Source organism: Labrus mixtus, chromosome 17, assembly GCF_963584025.1.
Source record: "Labrus mixtus chromosome 17, fLabMix1.1, whole genome shotgun sequence".
NCBI classification, from domain to species: Eukaryota; Metazoa; Chordata; class Actinopteri; order Labriformes; family Labridae; genus Labrus; species Labrus mixtus.
The window spans coordinates 3,179,807-3,193,463 of record NC_083628.1 but is presented as its reverse complement, the minus strand read 5'-3'; the positions used below and the strand labels follow the sequence as shown (position 1 = coordinate 3,193,463).

Below are 13,657 nucleotides of genomic sequence, written 5' to 3'. Positions count from 1 at the left end.
TACGATGCACACTTACGTTTCAGCCAAGCCGGACAAATATTTGTCAGCCACTCTGCGGATCCTCTTGTGGATGTGGTTGAAGTTGACCAGAAGGAACTGAGCGTGACGTTCCAGCTCCTCCTCGTGGGCTTTGGTTTTTGGCTGAAAAGGAAAACATTTATCAAAACTGGGTCTTCGATTATCAGTTAAATACGTCATTTTAATGCCAATTAAGACATAATGTTGGCATTGAGTAGGCTAAGGGGAAGAAACTGCCAAAGTGAGGACACAACATTTCCTGTCCTGCAAAACTTTAAAGTAAGAAAAGTTCAGTATTTACTAAGACGAGAGCTGAAGGAAGCAACAGTTAAACGTTTAGCTAACTAAGATCTCTGCAAACATGGACAGTAACAAAGTGTTAAGGAGAGTTACTTACTTTTTCAGCCATCATATGCAGGAAGACTTCAAAAACCTTGTCACTAACAGCAATCACACACTGCATCATGCCTGGGGAGAAATAGAATATATCAATGCAAATAATTAACCAGTAACAACAAATCATTTTCAGAGTCTTATGTCTTCTTTTGCTCACCAGATTTATCCTTCTGAATCGCTCTGTCTTCAAAGTATCGGAACATCACCTGGAAACGTTCTGAGTCCAAAGCACGCAGCATCCTGAAAATGAAAATAGCAGGAAGAAAATTATATACAAAATTTAAAAAAAGATAATAATATGGTCAAGGATTTCAAACAATGCATGCCATGTACACATGTTGGCATACCTCATGTATTCCAGTCTGTAAACAGACAGTAAATATGTGGACATGGCAAAGTCCAGTTTGTTGATGAGAGCAGCGACCTCAGGAGGAGGATCCAGCAGGTTGATGATGGTGCTGCGCAGGTCATTCAGCTCAGCCTGAAAGTTTACGATAAATCATAAAATCAAGGAGTACTTTGCATTAAGCATTTTTGTGCATAAATGTGAGTCGTTGTTCACATACCGGGGTGACAGTATCGTTCTTCAGAGCCGAGTTGTACTGGAGCTCAGAGCGTAATGGTTCCCCACTGGGAAATGTGAGCAGCGGTGATTTGGTCGCAATCTCACAAACTCCCTCGTACCATTCCTCCGGCCACAGACCTGAAGATGGAAGTACAAGCCATTGGATCATTTGGAAATGAAAACAGAAATCCATGCATTTTAGACCTGTTCCAAAAGTATACATATTTAAGGGTGCACTGAACACTGAACACACAGTTTTCTAATTGCATTAAAGAGATGAAAAGACTGGTGCAGAACTTTTTGTTAAACACTAAGATGTTCTAAGTTATTTTGCTCTTTATAAATCCACCACACTCCAATGACAAAAATGGTAATTTTACGTCACAGGGCACAGGAGTTGCTCATCTACCGCTGCCTTTTGCAGATTCATATTTTATGCAGCGAAGACAGAAACAGAGAAGGCTGTACCTGAACCCTCCACTGCAAATCCCATGACGACAGAGTAGAGCCAGAAGTCCCTGAACAGCTTCTGCAGACGTGGCTTGGCTTCTTTAATTGGTGGCAACCTTTTCATTAACTAAGAGCAGAGGAAGCAGAGAGGAGAGAAAGATCCCTGGAGTCGTTAAGGTAAGAGCTATTTTAGAAGTGATAAGACTGATAAGACTGATAAGACTGATAATAACAGAAGTGAAAAAAAATTGACCTTAAAAAACGATGTGATGAAGCTGAAAAGGGTGTAAACATCAGGAACACTTACGACTGCAATAACTGGGATCAGGACACCGAGGTTTCCAGCACTGCTTGATGCCTGCAAAGACCAAAAAACATAATTAGACATTACAAAAAGGATAACAAACAAATACAAAAAAACAAAAACGCTTTTTTCAGCTCTTCAATAAAAGTTCAAATATGTTTAAACATCTTTTCCCACAACCTCCAGCCTGTCAGACTGTGCTCAGGGCTAAATGTTTGTCTCAGACGAACCTGGGACTAAAAGAAGCTGCAGGTGTTGACTTAATCTCTCTCATCTGTTCTTAATACGCTCTCAGGTACAGGAATTAATGTGTGTGTTTCCGTACCTTCAGAGCCGGGCCTTTATCTGGGGCTCTCTCGCTGGCTCTCTTCCCCTCTAAGCCGAGCTGAACAAAAAGCTCCAGCAGGTTGACCAGCAGCTCGTCCACCATCTGCTCAGCCTGGAGGTTGGCGGCGATATTTCCCAAAGCGTTTATCACGGCCAAGGAACAGTGTCTGTGTGCGGGAGAGGGGACATTTATTCACAAACTGAGAAGAGTACATGAGGAGAAGCAGACTGTATATCCCCACTTGTTTCATTCCAAAGAACTGTTATAATTGTTGTTGTTTTTCAAGATGGTGGTCACCTGTATCCGTGGTCTTTGTAGTCTTTTGTAGAGTAGACCATGGAGCTGGCTTTGACGCTGATCTGCTGGAACAAATTCCACACCTCCTGGTAGATGTATTGCTAAGAAGAAGGAATAAACAAAGTGAGCCCGATGTAAAACTTTGACTTATATGATGCTTAGTTTTGCAAAGAAGGTACTATCATTGACTCAGCGTCCTCCCATTACTCATCTTCCCTGGTTGACCCATCTAAGCCTGAAGATATGTTTGGAAATTTGGGGTCAAGTGCTAAAAAAAAAGTGTTGATAATGGTGATAATAATGATATAAGTTTCTGTGAGGGGTCCTCAAAGCCTGCAAATGTACCTTTTGTGTACATGCCGTTAAATTAAGAAACGCCTCGTCTTTGCTATGCAGAGAATTCTGGGTCTAATCAGAAGATGTCAGAGCATATAGGGCTTGTTTTCTGAAAATGTTTGAACCGGACGTCTTCAACAAAAGTTATGGTGTAAGATGTGAACTGACCCAGTTATGACATAGGGAGGGTTGTGATTGTAATCCTTACATTCCCTGTGATGACCATGCAGCCGAGCTGGTCTATGATGAGGACGTCGAGCTGCGACGGAGGCTGACAGAACTTCTGCTGCAGGATCTGGAGGATGGGCTCCATCACTCTGGGGGTGTCTCGCAGAGCCACAGCGATGTGACCCAACGCCCTGATGGTGTGGTCCGGGATCAAGTGAGCATCCCTGAGGAAGGAGAAGGGGAACATGTGTGAATAAATGCAATCTCAAATGAATATTTTCATCACAGTCAGTAAATATGAAGCATCTCTTACTTATCGTTTTCTTGATAGATGTACAGACGGTTGGAGAGACTGGCAAGAAAGGCCTCTACGATGACGTTATCCATGGTCAGTCCTGCTTTCAGACACCTGAGGATGAAAGTAAAAAGATTACGGTTGATACCAAGCAGCATTGAGGCAGACAAAAAATATGGACCAAACCAAACCCCCAACCACACTCTCACATCTGTCCACAGGTCCTGTTTGTGCATGTGTGTATTTCTGGCCTATGTGTGTGAGAAGCATGTCTCTCAATAACAGAGTGTAAATCTAATTTAATAAGATATTTCAAAATTTAAAAAAATGTAAATTTAAAAGAAAAGAAAATCTGAAAATTCAGCTGGTAATCTTTTAAAGTGCATTCATTTGAAGTTGTTGTTTTATTTTGCTATCCCAAACTAACATCCAAAGTTATATTGCAGTGATCATGCATATGTGACACACATTTGTTACCAAGTCAGCGATAGTGTTTGATGATGACCCCTTGCTCCTCTCTCACCCTCACACCCAAAATCCTCACTTCTGGCTCCAATAGATATGTCTCCATCCACTTCTTTGAACGCCTTCCAGTGACACCAGTGTGTGTGCATGTGCTTGTCCAGCGTGTGTGTGCATGTGCTTGATATTTTACCTGCAGATGTTATCTATGGAGATGTCCCGCAGCTGTTCGTACATGGATGGCTGGCTCTTCTTGCTTGAATGTGTGCTGAGAGTGGACTGGGAATGTTCGTTTGTCACGTGGATCTTTATCTCACCACCAGCTTTGAAAAAAAAAAAAAAAAAAAACAATTTGGTAAGAAAACATGTAAAGAGATATAATATGATGTTATTGTATGATGTTTCAGTAGTGTCCTGCTGTTACCTGGTGTGTACTGGCTGTGGTATTTGTACAGCTTTACCAGAACAGGAGAAGGCACCACCAGGAAGTCTCTGAGCGACATGGTGACAGAGTGAGCCACCACAGGGAAGCGCTCGCACAGACGACCCAGGCCCTGCAGAAACACACACGTTTGGATGTTTATGTTCACATTAAAAAACTACAACAGCAGCACATTCAGCCTTTAAAAGAACTAACCCCGTCAGTCGCATAAGCTGTTTAAATGTAGACATGTAATTAGCCTGCTTAAGGCATGTTTGTCTACTTAGTGGAGTTTATGCATCAACTAGATTGCTTGCCCCACACACAAACTCCCTCAAACAGAAGCAGTCTTCACAGATGCAGTCCTGATAATTAAAGTCAGGCTGACTCTGGAATCTTCCTGATCTGCGTCTTCACACATGCACCTTGCAGCTGGAGACTATCCCTTTTGAACAGGAGGAGGAGGGGAGGGGGGGAGACTAAATAGTGGAGAAGAGCATACCAGCAAACAGAAAACATAACGAAGCAGTTTCATTAGTTGCATGGAGATCCCACAGGACCGCTCATACAGTCAATGACCACGCACTCTCTGCAGGATATGATCATCATCACTCCCTCCCACTCACTCGCGGTGAATTTGACTGAATATTTATTTGCGTTGACACATCGGCTCACCACCATTTCATGCAGAAAATGTTATTGGAGACTGGCAGGAAGAATTCAAGGAAAATTTGGGGTGCAAAATTCAGCTGTTTGTGTTGACACATGTAGCTGACCTCTACAATTTCTTGAAGTTTTATGGAGTTTTGCACCAATAGTGATGAAAATTTTACAAATGAAAGCCTCTCTAGACAAAACTTGCCTAACCAACAAGGACGGGAAAAGCAGAAACACAAAGCAAACAGGGAAGACACTCTCAATCTGCGTGTCTGTTTTAGTTCCCATTGTTATGCAGAAGTTTAACCTAAAGTTTCTTCCTCCTCTTCTTTATGTGTTTCCTAAAATGGGTGTACGATAAGAGAGGGAGAAAGCAGCGGTTACCTGTAAGCAACAAATGAGGAGGGGCATGTGGGCGATGATGACTTTGCTGGACGTCTTGGACTGCAGCTTCTCTGACAGCTTGGTGCAAAGATTCTCAGCTCCTGGTGAAACAAGAAAAAAAAGTTAATCAGTGACAAACATGCAGAGAGACTACTTCCAGATTTGTCTGAATAAATGAAGTGGATTTACCCTGCTCTTCAGTCACCGCCCACACCATGAGGTCCACACACGCAGCGTTGGCCTGACAGCGCAGCTTTAGCGGGCTCAGTTCACTCTGAAGGTACTCGACGTCGTGCAGGATCCTCTGCAGCTCCGACTGACTGCTGCTGAACTGCTCCAGCACAAAGTCATGAACCTCCTTCACGTAGTCCGTCTGAAGGTCTAGGGAAGAAATAAATGACATCCTTATTTCTAAAGTCATACCTAGGGAAAAACAGATTTGTGATTTTCGATATTTCTGATTCCTTACCTTTTAAATTGTACAGGGTGTCTCTTAGCATTTTAAATATGGCCACATACAGAGGATCGCTGAAGGTTTTGTAGTAGAGATGAAGACCAGGGCTCGACTGAAAAGAGAGGAGAGGAAATGTATCAGAGAACCAATCGTTAAAAAAAACAGCAGACAAACATTTGCAGTGATTTTTTTAGAGTCTTACCTCGACAAGTTCTGCCAAGGAATCATCCAGTGATTTTAAAAACGACTCCGAGACAAACTGTTCAACCTGTGAGAGAGAGAAAAAAAGTGGATTCAATTTCCTTTTTTTTTTTAATCAAATATGCATCTTATGTCATATTCTGTTAATAACATGCATCTGTTCCGCTGCTGACCATGTGCAGGAGCTGTCTGAGTATATCCAGAGGGACCTGAAACTCTCCAGTGCTGCACCCAGTGAACAGAGGGGAGACAGAGAAACTGGAGCTAATGGTGGAGAAGTAGTAGTCAGGGTCCACTGCGCTGCCATCAGGGAGGTATGAACCTGAAGAGGGAGGAGAACTTTTTTTATAAAGGTGGAAAAGGAATCTACAGATTGTAATGAAGTTTGAATGTAATCACACAAAGTCATTGTCATTTGAGTACTTTTGTCATTTGGACTTCTTGATACCTTCATAACTTCACAATAATTCACAAGATAAATCATTCTTTCGTATGCTAGATTAGTCATTATTTAATCTGAATCGTACCCTAACTGTACACTGTTTCTCAAAATGGTAAGCTATTAAATGTATACAGTAAGTCGTGTATATTTTAACGGCTTGAATCACCCTTTTCAATGCACTGGATAAGTTCAATATAAAAAGTCTAAATAAACCTGAAATCAACTCAAACACTCATCTGTGTATCCAGTGGATTCACTACCTTACTGCATCCTATCAATACAACAACAAATTATTCAAATCAATAATTTATTTGAGCTTTTTGTGACCTAAAAGAATATTAAAAAAGCACAAGGGAAGAATTATAGTGCTGCATGAAGTTTCATGAGTCTGCAGAATTTCCCCACATGAGTCCAGATTATGCAAGATGAACCTCAGCAAAACTGTCCCCTTAACATGTTACATGTCAGTCTGTAAAACTCAATTAAACTCAATGTTAACACCACTTTATTTGTTTTTTTAAGAGGCATTTAAAAAGGCAAAAGACCACAAACAAAACAATTGTTTACTAAAGTACTGCATCTTTTACTGCACCAAATGAACCCACCAGAGGAGTGAGAGTACCCCTAAAAAACGTCTCCTGCTCTGATACAAACCTTCAAAGTACTGAGCAGAGGAATCAGCAGGAGAGATGGGGGTCAGGCAGGCTCTCTCTGGACTGGCCTGGAAACACAAAAAACACAGGTATGACAAATGTACAGCTTTTTATTATCAACTTTTTTTTTTTTTTTTTTTAAATCTCCTTTTCTTGTCCTACCTGCTGTGACACACTGGGAAGAGAGGAGCCTTTACGCTTCAGCGTGTCTCCCTGACACACCGTGAGCAAAGAGCTCGGCAGGATGGAGCGGAAGTCGCTGAAAGAGCGTCTGTGCAGGGCGTCGTTCTCTTCGGCGGTGGGCGGCACGGGAGTGACCGGCCGAGGGAACAGCTTGGACAGTAACGGCTCGTCCGTGTTGCTGTATCGTCCAAAGGCGCGAGCAACACCGAGCAGGGTCGGCACAGTGTACCTGCACAGGTATTCTGTGCATAGAAAAGGGTTGCAAAAGGTAGTAGTGAATATTAAATCACTTGACAGGTGAGTAATATACAAAGGTGGCATGACCTGTGTAAAGTTGGTACCTTTATCATGAGCTTCTGGAGTTTTGCAGATTTCCTGCAGGACCTGCATGATGTCCATAACGGCCTCCAAGATCTGAAGATGTTACATACACAACAAGACAATATCAACAAGCTCATATTCAACAACTGAGGGTTTTTTTTTAGATAATCGCTTCCTTGTATGTTAATTTAAACAGGTTTTGGTAACAGTAATTGTTCATTCTATTTATACTGATGTGAGTGATGGTGGGAAAATATGTAGTCTTTTCTAAAGTTCAGCTGAAACTAATGAGACGTTCATGATGTCTGTGTCCAATAATCTGGGAAGTGAATATTATCTTAGCACACAATTCCTTCTTTGAGCTCCCTCTGACAGCGTGTCCTTGTTCCGCTGCATCAGAGAGATTAAAAAAAAACAAGAAGCACATTTTTTATCCAAAAAGGCTTCAGGCACTCTGGTAGACTGTCCAATGTTTGTGGTTTGATTACAGTTACAGCGTGGCTACATTCTCACATCTCTTACACTGGAATCCTCTCTTTAAGAAGCCGTTTTTAGAGATTCTTATAGAGCCTTTTTTTTTTTTTTAAAGATTGGAAAGTTAAAGAGAGACAGGCAGTGTGTGTGGAGGGGAGAGGGGTAGACATGCTTTAAAGGGCAGAGACCAGGAGCTGTACCTGCGGTCGATTAAACAAACACCATCTCTTTAAGGAGCTTCTTTTTTTTTTTTTTACAGCCAGCATGAAGATGAGGAACAACATCAGCAAACCAAAAAAAGACTACATAAAGCTGCAGATTTATTGATTAGTGGATTGTAAGAAAATTATTTTCCAACTGTTTGGAAAACAAATGATTTCAGGTAATTTTAAAGCAAAAATGTCCAAACAAAAGTGCCAGTTCCAGCTTGTTAAATATTTTGTCTTGTCCTTTTTTTTAACAACATGGAGTATTGTGGTTTTGGACAAATGATGCATATCTCTTTTCCACTAGGGCATTCTGAACATTTTTTCAACACATCAAAGGCAAAGATTATGAGCAGATTAATCTATAAACTATTGTTAAAGGCAGCTCTAACACATGCACGTGTACACATACTTGTTGCTGTAGCGTCTCATCGCGTTGGGCGACGTCTGACAGTACCGTCACCAGAGCAAAGCTGAAGTTCTCTGCAACAGGAAGGGTCTCTGCAGGACACACGATAAAACACAGCGGCATAAATGATCGTGCAGTACAATAAGCATCCATACTTTTGCAGAATAACAAATAGTTATAGAATATTAAAGGGAGTATTTACCCCTTCCTTTGCGTTCTGAGCTTTCTTCAATCCACTGAACTTTAGGAAGCCCTTTGAGCAGCACAAGCAGGTAGGGGACGATAGCATCTTTGTGCTGCAAGAAAAGCATTCCATTAGTATTTTATATCAACATCCTGTAAACTCACGGTTAATAATAAAGCACCATAAAGTGGAGAGGTAAGAAGGTTGGACATTTACCTGCAGCTCTGACTCCACCAGGAAGATGCCGAGTGCAATCACAGCATCTCTCCTCCTCTCGTCCAGCTGGAAGACTCCCCTGAAGTCCACGGGACACATGCATTGTAGCTTCTGGACCTGTGAGGAGACCACGCACGAGTCAAATCTGCAAACTTGTTTGATTAAAACATGAGCTATAAAAACCACAACATCGTCAATGGATAATACAATCTATAAAAAGCACAGACTTCACATGCCCTCAGGGCTTACACAGACACATCAGTCCTGTCTGATTCCATTAGTGATACAGATTTTTGGGCCTCTATGTGAGTCAGGAATCAAAGCCAAAAGCTGCCTCAGGAATTAACTGCCTTCATGCCAGACTTAAACTGTGACAGGGAACACAGACACAGATGCTGCAGAAGGGGATTGTGTTGAGTATTTTTCTCACTTCTGCCATAGAAAAACTTAAATTTAACTCCACTATGTTATTCTAGACTCTGTGTCAAAACCGTCATCAAAATTAAGCAAAAGGGAATTTGGATTTTTAGCTGGATTTGTGTCAAAGTTCAACCTGCTGTGCTTTGACATCGACTAATCCTCTTACTGAGGCAGGAGGAAAAATGTACTCATGGCAAACATTTACTTAAAAAAATCTGAAGTATATGTTCTGAGACGACCCGAGGCTCTTCTGACGGGGGTCAGCTTAAAGGGGGTCAGAGTACAAACAATGAGGCAAGTGTGCTCAAGCAAAGCCTGGGGTTAGAACTTTCCCAACAAGGAATTCAGAAACTTCATGAGGGATGGGAACGAAGAAATAGTTGCATAATATTTGATCCATCTGCACTGTAAGCCTCCGAGCTTATATCCCTTTAGTCAGTGCCTGCAAAGTTTTAGGACAATTGCGTTGTGCAAAAAAATGATGCATCTACATTACACTGACTTCCTGTTGTTCTTGATCTATTCATTGGTTGCTGCCAGTAACTTCATATTTGTTAGGCAAACAGAGACAGATTTCAAATATGCATCTTTGGGTTTGGGCTATTAAAAATAATAATTTCTTATAATTTCAGGATATTTTATGAGCTTTGTTGACAAGTCACTTTTTGTTAAAGTTTAATTGAACTGTATTTGAGGCACCAAATGGTCTAGCGGGTATTAGTGCGCCCCATGTACAGAGGCTGTTGTCCTCGGAGCGGGTGACCCAGGCTCAAGTACAACACGTGGCTCCTTTTCCTGCACGTCATTCACCACTTTCTCTCCCCGGTTCCGACTCTATCAACTGTCTAAATAAAGGCATAGCGGCCCAAAAATATCTTTAAAGAATAAACTGAACCGTATTTGACCCCTTTCATATGATCAAAATCTAAGAGAAGTCCAGTAGAGTACATTTTTGATGTGTCAGAAGGCTTTACTATCTGTACAGCATACGACACCATCTGTCACTGAGGCCTTGAACCGGAAGAGGAAGGAAAAAAATCCCAAAAAAGAAAACCCTTAACAGAGATTAAAACTGTGGAAAACCTCAGGGAGAGCAACAGAGGAGAAATCAATCTCTCAGGACAGGAAGAGAAATTAAATCGACTGAAGAGAATCACGGGCCTCATCATGAAATTTAGAGATTAATTAATAAATAATAAGTCGATCCATCAGTAATGAAACATTTATGTTGTTCCTTATCTACCGTTAAAGTGTGCTAACGCTCCCTGAAGACCTCGAATACATATGAAAAAGAAGAAAGACAAATATCAAGGCTAGTCGCCACAAACGGACACAATTCACTTGCACAGCAATTCACAAAAAATGGGCTGACTACACATTATTATATTTTTGTTGTCACAGCCCTTTCATCATAGATTCTACTTCCTGTTTAAGTCACAGCATCATTTCCCCTCTTTAAATCTCGGTTAGTGTTTTGTCATATCAGATAATTCTTTGCCTTCTCTTTGTTGTAGTACAGGACCTTAAATCACAACTGGCTTATCGTGCATTATAAACTGTCAACAGTATTATAAGCACAATTTAATTTTGTAAAATCTGACACTCGTTTCAATTTTATAAACATTGGATCCCTTCGTATATTTCATGTTTCAAGAGATTTTGTTTAAACTGAACTCATGTACTATTGATTTCTGGGAGCAGAGACATCAGCAACCAGACTGTCACTGGAAAATGCTGCAATTACTTTAACAATACAGTGACCCACTCAATATCTCTGTGAAATTAATTGCGCAAAGTACTTAAGCACTGAGAGCTTCAGGACAGGAAGTGGATTTATGGATCCAAGCAGCTTTTTGAAAATGATTCAACAATCAAGTCCCTTAAAAGCAACAGTGAAAATCACTATATGTGATTCAAAATGTGTTTTTTTCTGTGTGTGAGGAATAGCACTGAAGAGACAGACAGCATGCTGCAGTTTTATAGACTGCCAGCCAGCAGCACAGCATCAACAACCCTTGATATATGATTTAATGGATCCATTCAAACATTAGATTGGTGCTACTTCTGATTACCTTACTAACAAATGTAGATATGCCTTTGCAAAAATAACTTTTTAAATCAGAGTAAAAGATACAAACCCAAAGTAAAGACTCAAGAAAACCCCTATTATTCTTTGCTTGTTTTGGATGTGTAGCGTTTCTCATGTCTTTTCTTGTGATTATTCCTTTAAATTGTATCAAACTATGCACACTGCCTTAATGTGTAATAACTAATCTACCTCATGTAAAATAATCTGTTACCTTCTCAATCATTTCTTGTGTGAATTTCAGCATCTTTTGCACCACTCACCACTGAACTACTGTCTAATTTAGTCAAGTTACTCTTTGTTTATTGTTCATATTTAATGCTATAATTTTGTAATTGGAGAGCTAAGTTTATCAAAGTCAAATCCCACATATCTGTAAGCATACCTGGCCAATAAGACTGATTCTGATTCTATATGTTTGAATGTGCTTTCCATTCATTTTATGCAAGAGGAAGAAGGTAAAGGAACGAAAGGACCAAAAATAATTGACATTAATATTTGGAAGTAAAGAAGTTTGTAGATGGCAGAGTGACATCTGCAGGGACTTGAATGTCACAGAATGAAGATTTTTTTTTGTCATTTGTAAAATGCTTTATGTTTTAAGCATTCAACACCTTCAGGACCTTCAGTTTTGCAACTTCTAAACATAAAACAAAAATGTGGAAAGACAATATAAGTGGCTCGAGGATGGTACCTTGGGGTACTCCATAAAAGCGATTCTGATGCTTAGAAAATAACTTTGACACCAGAGGGACTATTGTTGACAGGGTACTGGAATTTTAAACTCAATATGATTGTAGCTGAAATAAAACAGCATTGATACCGTTTTTTTTATACCATTTCACATCAGCTCACTTGGACTTTCCGCTGAAAAAAATACAAGTCGGCTGGCAGCAGAAAAGTGAAAAATTCAGCTGTTTGCGTTCATACATGCAGCTCACACAAAAACTTAAGGGGCTTTCCAGGAGTTTTCTGCAAGTGTGAACTGTGCAACTATATGGATGTAAAGTCAACTCCAATTGTCAGGAAATGTAAATAAACTCTCAATAAAACCAGCACACACAGAATATTTAACATACTTGTTATGTTCTCCATAAGTGACTTTTATGAATGAATAAGACAGCTAATAATGAGTTAATGTCAAATAACGCAGGGGGATTTCAATGACAAAGACCGTAAACATATGGCACATGATGAGAACTCTCCCTTCTTTTACTTTTCTTAAACGATAATCTGAGATTAACTTCAGGTTCAAAACAGCTAACGTTAGCCGCCGTTAGCCACCTTTCATGTCAGTTAGTAATGTGTCGCATTTTGATCTCAAAATTACAACAATTCATATATAGGAATGCTACAAGACATGTTTACTGTGTATTCAAATGCACAACACAGACCACACAGGTAGAGAAGCGAAGGTAAGGACGGGCCTTGATGCCAAAGTCTGTTTGACAGGTATTAGCCTGTTAGCTATCATCATCACGTACTGTCCTTAAACGTTACCTTTTCTATCGGTGCGTGCCGGTGAGCCGCCAACGACCGAGCCAAAGACAAGACGGTGTTAAAATAAAATCCTCTGGATCCGCCTCCATTGAGAGACATGTTTAAAAAACGCCTTTCAGTACAGCCACACCAACACAAACATCTTCTGTCATTTATTATTACAAGGAGGAACGAAAAGCGAAGTCCGCACTGACAAGTACGGCAAGCGGGAGGTCCAAACAGGGGAAAAGCAAGGTCACAGGAGGAAATGTTATTATTTACAGTCTATGGAGGAAATATGAAAATAAATAAATAATAATGAATAATTATCGTGGTCACATTGAAAAGAAAAATGTTGTAAATGTTGAAATAAATAAGTAAAGAAAGAGATACATTAAGTAAATAAAGGGTCATAATGGAAGAAAGACAACAAATAATGAATACTAAGAATTAAATAAAACAATTAAAATACATTTTCTTAGGGAAAAATAATCAAATAAAAATAGAAATAAATGAAAAATATTCAATTTTTTGAAAAATTAGTCAAAAATAAACAGATTTGTAAAAAAAAATTGCAAGGTCAATACACATTTGACGTTTTAATATAAAGATTAATTAAAAGAAAGGGCACAACTTAAAATAGTTTTTTAATATTTAAAAATCATGTCTAAAAAAACTGAAAAACAAGGATGGGATGGAAATAACTCAGAGATGTAAAGTATTGAAAAATAAAACGTTTACTCAATAGGCAAGGTCAAATAGAAAATAAAAATGAAAATGCTTTTTTCCATCCATCCATTATCTAAAACCCTTTTCCATTTGGGGTCATGGGGGGGGCCTTGAGCTGA

The 13,657-nt window shown here is 39.9% G+C and overlaps 1 protein-coding gene across 2 annotated transcripts in view; it reads right to left on the bottom strand.

Annotated features, from left to right (window-relative positions):
* The window catches only part of pi4kaa (phosphatidylinositol 4-kinase, catalytic, alpha a), a 74,316-nt gene extending 61,066 nt beyond the window's left edge, over positions 1 to 13,250 (bottom strand). Inside the window, exons 1-25 of one of the 2 annotated variants that reach the window (XM_061060698.1) lie at positions 12,831 to 13,250; positions 8,825 to 8,941; positions 8,627 to 8,720; positions 8,428 to 8,516; positions 7,356 to 7,428; positions 6,994 to 7,256; positions 6,833 to 6,899; positions 5,910 to 6,058; positions 5,738 to 5,803; positions 5,551 to 5,647; positions 5,271 to 5,462; positions 5,082 to 5,182; positions 4,044 to 4,173; positions 3,813 to 3,942; positions 3,176 to 3,271; positions 2,903 to 3,086; positions 2,359 to 2,459; positions 2,059 to 2,227; positions 1,737 to 1,787; positions 1,448 to 1,556; positions 981 to 1,117; positions 762 to 895; positions 572 to 654; positions 416 to 486; positions 17 to 141 (exon numbers count right to left, since the gene is read on the bottom strand). In XM_061060698.1, the coding sequence (XP_060916681.1) occupies positions 17 to 141; positions 416 to 486; positions 572 to 654; positions 762 to 895; positions 981 to 1,117; positions 1,448 to 1,556; positions 1,737 to 1,787; positions 2,059 to 2,227; positions 2,359 to 2,459; positions 2,903 to 3,086; positions 3,176 to 3,271; positions 3,813 to 3,942; positions 4,044 to 4,173; positions 5,082 to 5,182; positions 5,271 to 5,462; positions 5,551 to 5,647; positions 5,738 to 5,803; positions 5,910 to 6,058; positions 6,833 to 6,899; positions 6,994 to 7,256; positions 7,356 to 7,428; positions 8,428 to 8,516; positions 8,627 to 8,720; positions 8,825 to 8,941; positions 12,831 to 12,929 (2,927 nt within the window). In that variant the 5' untranslated portion in view covers positions 12,930 to 13,250. The remainder of the gene's footprint in view (positions 1 to 16; positions 142 to 415; positions 487 to 571; positions 655 to 761; positions 896 to 980; positions 1,118 to 1,447; positions 1,557 to 1,736; positions 1,788 to 2,058; positions 2,228 to 2,358; positions 2,460 to 2,902; positions 3,087 to 3,175; positions 3,272 to 3,812; positions 3,943 to 4,043; positions 4,174 to 5,081; positions 5,183 to 5,270; positions 5,463 to 5,550; positions 5,648 to 5,737; positions 5,804 to 5,909; positions 6,059 to 6,832; positions 6,900 to 6,993; positions 7,257 to 7,355; positions 7,429 to 8,427; positions 8,517 to 8,626; positions 8,721 to 8,824; positions 8,942 to 12,830) is intronic. The other variant, XM_061060700.1, reaches the window with a different exon arrangement.
* Between the last annotated feature and the right edge of the window lie 407 nt (positions 13,251 to 13,657).